The sequence below is a fragment of the Rhipicephalus sanguineus genome, chromosome 1 (assembly GCF_013339695.2).
Source record: "Rhipicephalus sanguineus isolate Rsan-2018 chromosome 1, BIME_Rsan_1.4, whole genome shotgun sequence".
NCBI lineage: Eukaryota > Metazoa > Arthropoda > Arachnida > Ixodida > Ixodidae > Rhipicephalus > Rhipicephalus sanguineus.
This window is the reverse complement of record NC_051176.1, coordinates 186,779,749-186,792,369: the sequence shown is the minus strand read 5'-3', so window position 1 is coordinate 186,792,369 and position 12,621 is coordinate 186,779,749. Positions and strand designations below refer to the sequence as shown.

The following is a 12,621-nucleotide window of genomic DNA, read 5'->3' as shown; positions in this document are numbered from 1 at the left end:
ACGTCCCAAAACCACGATATGATTATGAGGGACGCCGTAGTGGAGGGCTCCGAAAATTTCGACCAGCTGGGGTTCTTTAATGCGCACCTAAATCTAAGTACACGGGCCTCAAACATTTTTGCCTCCCCCAAAAATGCAGCCGCCGTGGCCAGGATTCGATCCCATGACCTTCGGGTCAGGGGAAACGAGAGTGCAGACGCTCTTGCTTGAGGGCTCACGAACCGAGCAGAGCCTCGACTGCACTTTCAATTCCTCAAAACACTCCAGGAGGAAATTAATGAGGAAAACAATGACCCATCCAGCATGGCCCCTCGCGAAATTCTTGCTCACCAGCGAGGCACGCGGCAAAGATACAGCGGCCCCCAAAATCATTAGAAGGGAGGACGTGATCGTCTTCTGTAGGATTCAACCGGGGGTCTTTCCTAACCTACAAAGATTAAACAAAATTTTACCAACGCTGTATCGGTACGCCTGTCCATGGTGTGGCGGCTCACCATCACTATATCACATTTTGTGGCGATGCCTAAACTGATCACCAAACTTAGATAACTTTTTAGTAGGGATGGGCGAATAGTGAATTTGAGGTTCGAAGCGAATCCAAAGCGAATAGTGATTTGGTCGAATAATTTCGAATCGAATAGTTCGAATAGTAATTACCGCATATTATTAAGAAAAATGAGCATTTTTGTCATGATCCTTGCACAATATTTTTAAGGATTGGAACTAGGTATGAGTGAATGTCACTTTTGGCTTGAAAAGAAGTGGAAGCAGCCTTGAATAGTATCAAGATTTGAAAAGCAGTAGGGTGCAAGTTATAAGCGGACGTAACAATTTAAAATTACTATACTTAGCGCATATAAGCCCATATAACACGCTTTTAAACTTAAAAAAATATGTATGTGTGCAGATTTCCCCTGCATGGGTTGTTTCATGGCACAACAACTAGACCCTGCAGTGAAACCACCTTTACAGGGGGTTATGTGTGGTCAAATGTACACATATATTCGTTCATTTCGAATACTTTGACATTTCGTATAATCTAAATTTGTATCAAAGCAAATTCGAATACTGTAATATTCGTTCAAATATTCGAAATGCCCGAATATTCGCCCATCTCTACTTTTTAGGTCACTATAGTCTTTCTAATACTTTCGAGCAATGGGAGGCACAGCTCGCCAACTCTGACCCGGAGGTACAGCTTGCACTCCTGGGTCATGTCAGGCAGGCAGCAGTAGCCAGTGGAGCCCTGGACTTTGGGCCCCACCCATCGAGCTCATGACCCCTTATTCCACACCCTTATGAATAAAGTTCTCACTCTCTCTTTCTACTATTTGTGATGAACATAATCATTCTTATTATTTGGTGTGCAGACCCAGACAGCAGCCCAATTGTGCGGTCTGTCCTTGGTTAGATTGAATCCACATTTCCAGGAGCCTTGGTATTCAGGCCGCATGGGCTTGAAGTACAGGCCCATGCGGCCTGTACTTCAGATATGTGGACCCCGGACAGTGTGTCTGTAAGGTCTACTTTGTCTTTTTCTAGTCCCGCACATCCTAAGTGCTGCAGACTTTTAGGTGAGCAGGACAGTCCCCTTGCCATTGTGTATCTAACTACAAAGTTAGCGGCTGCTTGGAATCTCTTTTCTTTGAGTCCCAGCAAGCCCTCTGTCATCCATATCGTTATGCACACTAAAGATGTCAGTTTGGGAAGAATGTTCTTGCCTCCCACTAGGTATTATGGAATTTCATACCTGGCCGCATTCGTTCACTTCCGCTGAATGATTTTGTGACTACTGCAGTCGCAGAATGGCCCAAAAGATATTACTTTTTATGTATAATTCTCGTGTTCGCTCCATCATCAATTATGCCTCCGCAGTCTGGTCACCTCATAGACAATGCGACAATCAGACTGGAAGCAGTTCAAAAGAAAGTTGTGCGTTTCATTTTTCGCAGGTACGCCCTGCTACTTCTCACCCTATTCAACTTTACACGAAATAAAGCTAGAACCTCTTTCGGCATGTCGTGATGTAGTCATTAAAATTTTTGCACAACAATCAACATGTCATATCGCATTTCAAGCACAGCTTTTCTATCTTTTGCAAAGCCTTCCTCTACGCGTAACTTCCACAAACTTAATCTTGCTACACTTTTTGCGCGCACCGATACATTTATGTATAGTTTCTTTCCCCACACTATGGTATTATGGAATTTCATACCTGGCCGCATTCGTTCACTCCCGCTGAATGATTTTGTGACTACTCTTGTTGAAAATCATTATGTATAACAGAAGCTTAATACCGCTATTGTTGAAAATGGTTTTTGTTGTTACTGCTCTTGTATTATTTGTCTGTTCTGGCCCTTTCTGCATTGTATAATCCCACTCCTGCAATAGCCCTCTCACAAGGCTGCAGTATGTAAAAAAGCAGCTATTTGTGACAAGTTGCTGTGAGACAAACTTGGTTGGACGACTGGTGCTAGTTGCAAGTGTGAACGAGCCTTAAAGGGCTCCTAAACCGCCTTCGATAGTTTTTAACATTTCAAGTAAATGCAAGCATAGAGTTTAGAACACCATCACGATCAACAATACCAAACGCAGCAGCGCTACGAGCCACAGGCACACCACAAATTCCAAGAAACAATTCCTTCTCCTCTCTGGGCCTTTCGGTAATCTCCAGCGTTGGCCGTGACGTCAACATTCGTACCTGGTCATGTCACCCAAAAAAAAGAACCTGTTTGCCTGCTCTCAGCTCTTCCTCCTTACACAGTGAGGAGGAGCACTTGGCCAGGAGGAGAGATGAGCTGACGAACAAAGCATAGCGAAGGAAAGAGCAAAACGATCGAGGGCCTCTTTTTGATCATCGAATGCATGTAAACCCGCTATTACCGTATTTACACGATTGTAGGTCGACCCATTTTACCTAAATTTGAAATCTGAAGTTGGGGGGTCGACTTACAATCGAAACAAATTTGTAGCGCAAGTTACGGCGGGACAAACTAGAAATCAGGGATGCTGTGGCATAGTTACGACGTTAAGTTTCCGTTCCGGCTTTAACTGTAACATATACTGTATTCTCTCGCGTGTAGCCCGCACTCTTAGCAACGGTTCGCGGAAATTAAAAAAAAAAAAGTGATCCCACGTACTGCCACGAAGCTAGCTTCTCTGCATAGCAGTGAAGCACTGCCGTGAAGCCACCTTTGCACACCAAAATTCGCGTTTTGACATCACAACACACATTGTGGGGCTAGTCGAAGATACATTTGTATTTACAATATTCCAGCGCTACTTTTTAAGAGGACAGGACAGAGAATTGTGTGACAGGATGGGCGGTGACTCCAACTATGAAGTCGGTCAATGTGTAGTCAGTCCAGCGACTACGTAACTAATACCCCGGTCACACGGCAAATCAAATGTCATTTACAACAAATGACATTAGGTGAACTTAATGTCATTTTACCTTCCTGCTGTCACACGACGAAAACAAATGTCATTTTAAAATGATGACCATGACCTTAGCCCTCCTGAGCCGTGACGTTGGGAGAAATAAAAATATATTAACGCTTGCATCTCACATGCGTGTATCCTCGAAAATAATTTTCTATCACTAAAAAGCTGCTCGAAGAATATAAACGCAGCCGTTTTACACAACTTGCCACAGCTGTACGACACAAAAGAAGTCAAGCCAAGAACTAATTGAAAACCAACATGGCCGACGATATGACCGGGCGTTGGCACAGTAAACTAAAGCGTGCGAGCGCGACTGACACTCCAGCTGCAGAAATGAGACGGCGGCAGCTAATTCGTGTAGTCACCACCTTGATCACCACAACACGTGCAATCGGACGATCAACACCCGCGATACGGGCAACAAGAGAGCACAAATGAAACATGGCCGGCGACCAGCTGCTGTAGTTGAGAGTAGCTTTCTTTTAGAAACTTTCGCGTGTGCTGTTACGTGATCAAACCAGTAATAAGTTAATCTAGTAAATAATAGGATATTTACGAATTACAAAAGTTACGCATACATAAGTCAACAGTTATCTCCCTAAAAGGTCCCTGGCGTCGAGACTACGCATTCGGTCCGAAATCGAATGCGAATGTGTTTCGGGAACTCATTCGACAGGAAATGTCATTTTCATCGAATGGCATTAGTTGGCATCGAATGGCATTACAAACGAATGACATTAGCTGTAAATGGCATTAGATTTGCCGTGTGACAGGGGTATAAGCTCACACGTTTTCTTTTTTTTTGCCATGCTATTCGGGGGGTCGATCTACATTCGAGTCGACTTACAATCGTGTAAATACGGTACGGCACAGCTTCTAAAAATTCTCGTGGCTACATGTTTGTTGAAGAGTTGTCCACAACTGTAACTAAATTTTGACTTCTTGGTGGTTTAGGGGCGCCCCTTTAAGGGTGCGGTCATGAGCACTATCTCGACAGACATCAGTAAACGGTTTGTATACAAGCTGTGCTCTCACCGCTTACTTTGCCTTGAGACGACAGACGGCACAAAAACCACTTCGCTTCCTGGAGTGGCTGCATTCACTTAAACCAGCGTTTTGCAGTGTTACGCAAGATTGGATCCAAAAGAGTTAGCGGCTAGCCTTACTTCGTATAACGTTCCAATTTGGTGCTATCGCATTCATTGCTTTGGCCTTGTGGCAAAACTGTGATCTTCTTTTTTTTGCACTGTTAATGTTTAGTGCAATCTATCAAAGTGCTAACTGAAACTAGTGCACAGGAATGCAATACTTCCATCAGTGTACATAGCACTTGAAGTATATATCTACATTAATTAGCTTTGTAAGAGCACTAATAACTTATTGCAAATCATAGAAAATAAAGAAAGTAAAAGGGTGTGGGCATTGTAAATGACTCTTTTAACAGTGCACACCGCTTGCATTGCTCTAGTAATAAGCAGCTCTGCCAACTTGCAGCTTCTCTACAGATAGGCCAGTGGTTCTCAGTCATGGATGTTTCGGGGACCCCTTGTGGACTGGTGGAAGTGATGCGGGATCCCTTGCAGAGAGAGAAAAGGGGGGAGGGGTCATAAATTAACACAGCATGCAGCATGAAATAGGTGCCTTTTGTTTCTCCCTGGCAAAGAACGGCCAAACTAAAGTGTCATGCCAATTAGATATCAACAACTTGTCAATAAGTTGTGCGGTCTGCAGCCATATTCAACCTGTTTCTAGCTATGCTTGCTCTTCATATGTGCAAGCCTGGAAAAAGCATGCTCACGTGCATACGTCGTAGAAAACTGCAACAAAAGAAAAACCGCCATCTCATGGAAAACATAAGTCAGCTCCGCCGCAATGCAGAAGTGTAATGCGGTGAAACAGAAAAAAATCAAAAGGGGCGGCCGCTGTCACAATACATAGTGTGCCTCCAAAGAACTTTTTTTTTTTCGAGGATGGGTTTCGCAGACACCATCTGAGAACCACTGAGATAGGCACTTTCAACAACATGCACATTACATGCCATGACTGAACAAGGCTCTCGTGAAAAAGTTGTCATTAAATTTCATAACCTGTGTTGACACACATAAAAAACAGTTCAGTGACCAAGACCACAAGATAAAATATAGACAATTTATTTACAAAAACTTTGCGCAATGATAGATATAAATATATTTGATTGATACAATACAATGCTAAGTGCCACCAACTAATAAAAATGAGTCATGTGTGGCAGGGAAACTAAACTCGACACAAGCTTATAGTAAACAGCCTTCCCCACCTCTCCCTATTTTCATCTGACCGAGGTATGCAGCACAAGGCACACTGCCATCTAAGGAACAAAGATGTTCAGTGTTAGATGAAGCTGAAATCTCGTTCCAAGGATGTGTACGAGTATCGGTCTTGTGGATATGCTTTATAGTCTTTTTACTAACACTGGCCATGACAAATACAAGAGAAAAAGTGAATTGAGTAGACGTTCGTTGCAAATTATTGCAAGCTAACCACGTACATCTGCTTGGTGCTACTGTTCAATGCTTCTTTACAGACAAGTACCACCAGTGGAACCAAAGCAACATGCTTGCTACATTTAAGATCATAAAGAGAAAGACCGGGAAAGGTTTGTTGCACCCGACGGCAACATTTTGGTTCTGCCAAGCCAGCAGGCTAATTTCATGCCCACAAAAAAAGACATTACAATGCAACAAATGCACTCTGTTCAGTAGTATCAGATGTGACAGACAATACGCACATCATTATACTCAATGACTGCTTGGTGCCCGTGGGAAGTTATGACTAATAAAAGAGAGAACACAGCTTCAAGTGCACACTAATGCATCCTCATTTTGCTCTTGCTGAATGCGCAGAGTATATTTTAGAGCAATTCTTAGACATACAAGGAGTGCATGTGATGTGCGATAGTCCAGTTGTATGTTCTATGCAAAGTTAATGAAAGTGATGCTAGAAAACACAAAATCTTGCATGGAAGATGGGGTGAGCACACATATGTGCCAATACAAAACCACTTCGCATCAGTTTAACTTCCGTGACTAATTTCTCAACCTCTGTGCACCTTTTGACAGATCGCATTGGTGTAAGCGGCAGCAAACCAAACAAAAAAGCAGTCAACAATAGCTCAATGTGTTATAGCGCATGTGTGTGTATATATATATATATTTCTTTTCTTGAAGGCAAGTAACAGTGCTAACAACAAGAGTCAAAAAGAAGGCAGACACATATACTGATTCACAACTAAAGGTTTATTTGGTTAGCATTTGTTGTTTACACTGTTAATGGCCTTCAATAATGAATTCCAACCAACTAGCCCAATATGCTGCTTTGCAATAATATATGTATTTGTGTCTGTATATATATATATCTATATTTGTATTCATTTAACATGTATAGCGTTCTCTATAAGCTCCTCTGGACAGTATTGCATGTCAGAATGCACATATCTGAGTGTGCACCAACAGCACAGAGCATCGTGTTACATGAGCAACGGTACTCTTACTGTCAACGACTTGTCCTTGGGCACACATAAAACTCAACAGAAAACTTTTTTTTTTTTTACACAAGAGAAAGTGGTGCTCTTTGGTAATGGATCTGTGAATGACAACATTGCCATCAACGTCACATGGTGGGGCATAACGTAAGAAGATATACAAGCTCACACCTAGGATGACATCCAGACCCAAACATAAATGGGTACAACATCAACTAAAATTTGCAATATTCAAAGATGCCAAAAGTTCATTTATGCTGCAAATGAATCAACATTCCTGTTAAACTGAAAACAAAAACAATACAAGGTTTATACAAATAAGAAAAAAAATGACAGCTTCATTTAATCACTAGCAATCCCTGAAATGCAGTAGCCGGGCAAAAGCTGCAATTTGTACAAAAAGAAAAAAGTATTACCACGGCTTTCGTTGTAATAATGTACACCCATTTCTTTTTTTCATAACACCTTTCTTATGTATATACATTTTTTTCTTTGTCTAGAGCAACTGCTGCATCATTTGTAGTGTGAACAGTAAATAATATCTAAATGCAAAACTTGTGCAACAGAGATGCATGTGTGCAGTACAAAACACATGGACAGCCAGATACATGTTCCAAGAGGCATTCAAGTTGAACCCTCGCATGGGGCAGCTTCATCAGCGTAACACTTCTGCAGACAGAATTCTCATTCCATCCCCAAACAAAGACAATCATGAGTAATACCAGATGTGGTAAATAGCAAGCACAGTTTCGATAAAGCACACTAGTAGTAGCCCTGGCCTATTGTAATGATTCACTCCGCACGTTATTAGAGACTTGCTGTAAGGTAGACTCAACTGTCCAGACAGCTTTCTAAAAGGAAACTCATAAAGCATACAACTAAAGCTGTTGGAAGAGAAGAGGGGGCTTACAAAGCTTCTCTTCATGGCCATTAGTTTTGCAAACAACATTATCCAGCTAAATAAAAAGAAAGGTGATCTTGCTGTGACAACTGTGCCTTTAGAGAAACTAACAATATGAATGTAAGCTATTTAGGGGTCTCTGCACAGTGCTTTATATGTGAGATAACACACATACATGAAAAAAAAAAATAATAAAGTGGTAAAAATAAAACCACTGTAGTTAGTGCAAGTCTGAGTTCAATAAATATTCTATGTCTTAGTCGCAAAATATATTCAAACAATACTAGGCATTACACATCTGTCTTGAAGAGACTGATGGCTCACATTAAGACTTAGCACATCATTGAAGGCCACATAGCCGGCTCTCATGATCCTGCCAAATCAATTCAATCCACAGTAATATTAACACAAGCATTCTCAGCCAGCCCACATACAGAACTGTTTTACTATGCAAGAAGGGCTTGTTTCCTTACTCCTGGCAAGCACCATCTACAAAAGTCTATAGAACATAACTGCACTACATTTTTTATGATTGTCAGAATAATTGCTAAAGCTTGTTAATTAAGCTCAAGCCTGCATATTTTGATTACTGAAAGTAAAAAATGTACAACTTAAGTTCACATTAAAGTGATAATGCTGTCCCCTTAAGATAACATAAATGTGACCATAGACATGCTCTGCAACAGACTAGGGTGGCCTGTAACACATACTACAGTTTGCAGTATAACCTTTTGTTACAGCCAACTGATCCTGAGGGGACTTCATTCTGAACATGGTGCACATACAAGAACACAAAAGCAACAACAAAAAAAGTTCTCAGCAATGCCATTGCATTTGTATTAGAGCTTCAGCTTACATTACCAGAGTGGCCAATTGTGCCATGACATTACCGGTACTTCAAAGGAACCTCATGCATCATGTTTTCTTGACGTGAAAAAGTTTCTTTTTTTTTTTTAGTGAATTATGCCCCGCCACGGTTCTTAACTCTCTCCAACATGTACAAAAAACAAAAAGGGAGGCAGGGGAGGGACACAAAAGATGTTCTGGACAAAAATATCAAAGGCCAGTATACCTAATGTAATGAAAGTATAGACATACAAAAAAACAATGCCAAGTTCTATACTGGTAAGTAAATGTAATATTAAATTCTTGCAGCCCTATCTCACCTGATCCTGAATTGAGCCTTAAAAATCCCAGTTACAAAACACTAAGAGACAAGAGTAACAAAGAGCTTCCAGCTTCCTACTGACTGCATTGGTCTCTGTGGCCCTGCATAAGAGCATTATACCATGTGCACAGTGCTAAGGAACTCTCACTAACCCTGGAAATCATTATAAAACTTGAGTGAGCAACGCAAATTTAACTGCTCAGTTATCCTTTGCCAACGTAAGTGTACCGCATAGGTAATAATGAACATGACTTAAGCTTGTGCATACTACCATACTGTTTGTACACAAGGACTTATTTGTCACTGCTTGAAATGAAACTAAGCACGCAACACACTTAAGCTGGGGAGAGTAGTAAAGCATTTCACTTTTTGCAAGCAAATTTAAGGGAGGCCACATAGTTCATGCATTCAAATATTTCTTTAATCTATGCACTGCTTATACTTCTTAGTAAAAATCAATGATTCAAGTTAACATGCCACATAATTAGGATCAAGCATTTTTTTTGTTTTTTTTTTCAAGACACAAGCTTTACCTATGCTGAATATGAAAGAACAAAGTGCATTTTATAATCGTATATCATTAAGAGCATTGATTAAAACATATGCAGCTGTTGATTTCAAATGAACAAAAAAGAGAAATCACCAATGTCCATTACAGTAGCTCTCCAATATTAAATATCTGGTATGAGATACTGGTGTTCTTTTTTTTTAAACATAGTGAAGTTTACAACAGCGATACCTGACAAAGAACATTACGGAGAAGCAGCTCACGGGATCCAGACGGGACATATTCAACAACTTAATACTGTAGGCACTGCAGTGTTAGACTAAGTGCTTAAATCAGGCCAGAAGTGCCCTAGGGCAACCTTGAAAAATCTACACTATTTACGTGAAACTGGGAAAAAATAGCGTGAGGAGGTAATGTGAAATGCTACATCGGCGCTGTTGGTGCACTGGAAGCAATGCTTCGATTTGAACTTCACTATAATCATAGCATCACATCATACACAAGAGAGAAAAAAATTTTGGGGCAAGTTCCTACAGAAATACGAAAATCAATTCCTTCCACTCACATACATTACAAAGCCATGGGATATTGAGTAAGAACCCATGTAGAGCTTCTTGGCCACTGGCTTGGTGATTAAAGTAGGATAACTACTACCAACCTCTCTTATATTGTACAACCACTCAAAGGCCTCTGTATCAAAAGCTTGCATTATGTAGCACCCAAAATGAATCTGCACACTGCTGGTTAACAGGTTTGAAATTGCATAAATTGTTGTGAGCCACCAAAGATGAGACTGTCACAAAAGTGTTGTAGGGAGGGAGCCTTGTCCACGAAGAGGCCACACAATGCGTCTTTTCTTGAGAGTGTACATGTGTGAAACGTGATGGGCACACATTGTCAGCAGGAGCTGCTCCTGTATGATGGTGGTGGCGGTGAGGAAGCACCATTGGCCAGCAGTCGGGGCTCTAGCTGAACCTGGTCCTGATAGTGCTGGCGTAACTGAGCAAGAGCTCCCAGCAACCGCTGGTTGGCTGCATCCAATGTCTGGATCTTACGCTCTTGTGCATCAATCAGCTGCTGTTTGGCCCGAATCATGCCCTGCATCTCCCGCTGCTCCCGACGTAGCTCGTCTTCCACGGTGATTAGCCTGCGCCAAATCACAAGAGGATGCTTACTGACCATTCAGTGCACTAGAAAACATTTCCCCTTTGGAATAATAGGCACACAAGCCGCAAACACAGTGTTAAACAATAAATCAATCAATCTGATTGCACCATAGAGAGCACAAATACGCATATCAAAGTGGGTTGTTGAATGGGTCCTTGATGTACACATATGTATCAACCCAAATGTTAAGACATGCATAGTTCGAGGGGGGGGGGGGGGGGAAGAACATACTATTGAACTCAAATGAGATGATTAGAGACCGGATTTTAGGCAAATGCCTACGTATTTTGTTTCTTGCGCTCCTATCGCGCCACTTTGATATATGAGCATGAATTAGAGGTTAAGAAGTGCTTTTATACGAGTTTTTATAGTGCCTATAATTGCCTATTTTTGGCGTTTGTGCTTAAATGCTTACAGGTGCCTATAAATGCCTATTTTCAAAATTGGCGCTTATATGAACACTATTTAGCCTCAAGTTTCGCTCCCGGGAGCAGTTTCAGCCCGTGAGTCATGTTTCCGCGCAACATTGACTGTTCGGAACGCTATCGCGTTCAGCCTAGTCCTCTAGTTCAACCAACTGCCGGAAACAACCGCTAGCAGCATTGAAGTGGGACACGCCTGCGAGCATTCGCCGCCGCACTGATATGACGTGAGAAATTGGCGAATGCGAGACCGCAGAGAGCCGTCAGCGAAAAGGAGAGTGAAGAACCAATAAAGAAAAAAAAATATATATAATGCGCACGCGGCTTTTGTTTTGTTTGTTATTTACCTGTAAGGTGTTTACTGCAGTAGCGCAGCCAGAAATTTCTTTTGGGATGGAGTGGAGGGGGGCTTTCCAAGGGGGGGGGGGTTCAACCACACTTTATGCATGTTCGTTCGTGCGTTTGAATGTGTGCATGTATATAGTATATACACATCCAAAAATGAAAAGTTTCGGGAGGGGGGTTGCACCCCCAGCCCTGCTACGCCAGTGGTTCAGTGACAGAGGAGAAATTGGCTCTACGCGATTCGACCCGGCCAATAGGAGGAATGCCTCCCTTCAGGGGTGGAAGCGGGCTTGAGTGTTTTGGAGCAGCTCAGGGAGCAGGAATAATGCTGTTTTGGAGCAGCTTTGGAGCACCAAAATGTGTGTTTTGGAGCAATGCAAGTTAGTTTTGGAGCAGAATTCTATGATCAAATATCATTGTTCTTTTTTATTTCTGGTAAACACAAGAAATTCCAACGATTTTAGAAAACATTTAATACTAATGAACCAACCACACTTAACACAAATTATATATATATATATATATATATATATATATACATATATATGCGCACACACGCGCGTACGTGTTATCAAAACATCACAGCTGTGATAGAGCAATGACTCAGGAAAATGAGATAAGCGATGTTCTGCATAGCTACACTTGACTAGACTGACAAATGAAAAACATTAAAGATAATGAACATTTTTCATCAGCGGTGTTTTCGCACCGCGTTTGCCGGGTTGCTACATTTTCGTCAAAAGCCTACGCAGTCTTCAAAAAGTTCCTTCGAAATGCGCGGACGTCAGCGCCGTCCGGGGGCATTGGGAGAAACCAAAGAAGCACGTGTCTGCACCCTAAACTCAGTTTGTCGGACGAGCGGGCGATGTGCCGCTCGAGGCGTTTTCTTTTCTACTTCGAGTAGGAAGACGCGGCGGCGTGATTTTGAGATGGCGTTCGTCAAAAGGACGCGCGCGACCCTTCGACCACGCGTCAGCCGCGCATGACATCAAGCCATTCAGGACGCAACAGCGCGATGTCGCGAAGGCGTTCGTCAAAAAACACGCGCATCCCTCCAAACGCGCGTAAATCGTGCCAAAAATTGCGCCATGCGGTTCGACCTTTTCCCTTAAAGTTCCCTTCCAAGATTTGTCAATTATTGGTGTC

At 42.0% G+C, this 12,621-nt stretch overlaps 1 protein-coding gene across 2 annotated transcripts in view; it reads right to left on the bottom strand.

Annotated features, from left to right (window-relative positions):
* Window positions 1-5,578: 5,578 nt before the first annotated feature.
* LOC119403765 (ras GTPase-activating protein raskol) overlaps window positions 5,579-12,621 on the bottom strand; it is a gene marked incomplete at its 5' end in the record, with an annotated part of 185,247 nt that continues 178,204 nt past the window's right edge. For both annotated transcript variants that reach the window (XM_037670599.2, XM_037670600.2), the window contains 1 exon segment: window positions 5,579-10,688. In XM_037670599.2, the coding sequence (XP_037526527.1) occupies window positions 10,439-10,688 (250 nt within the window).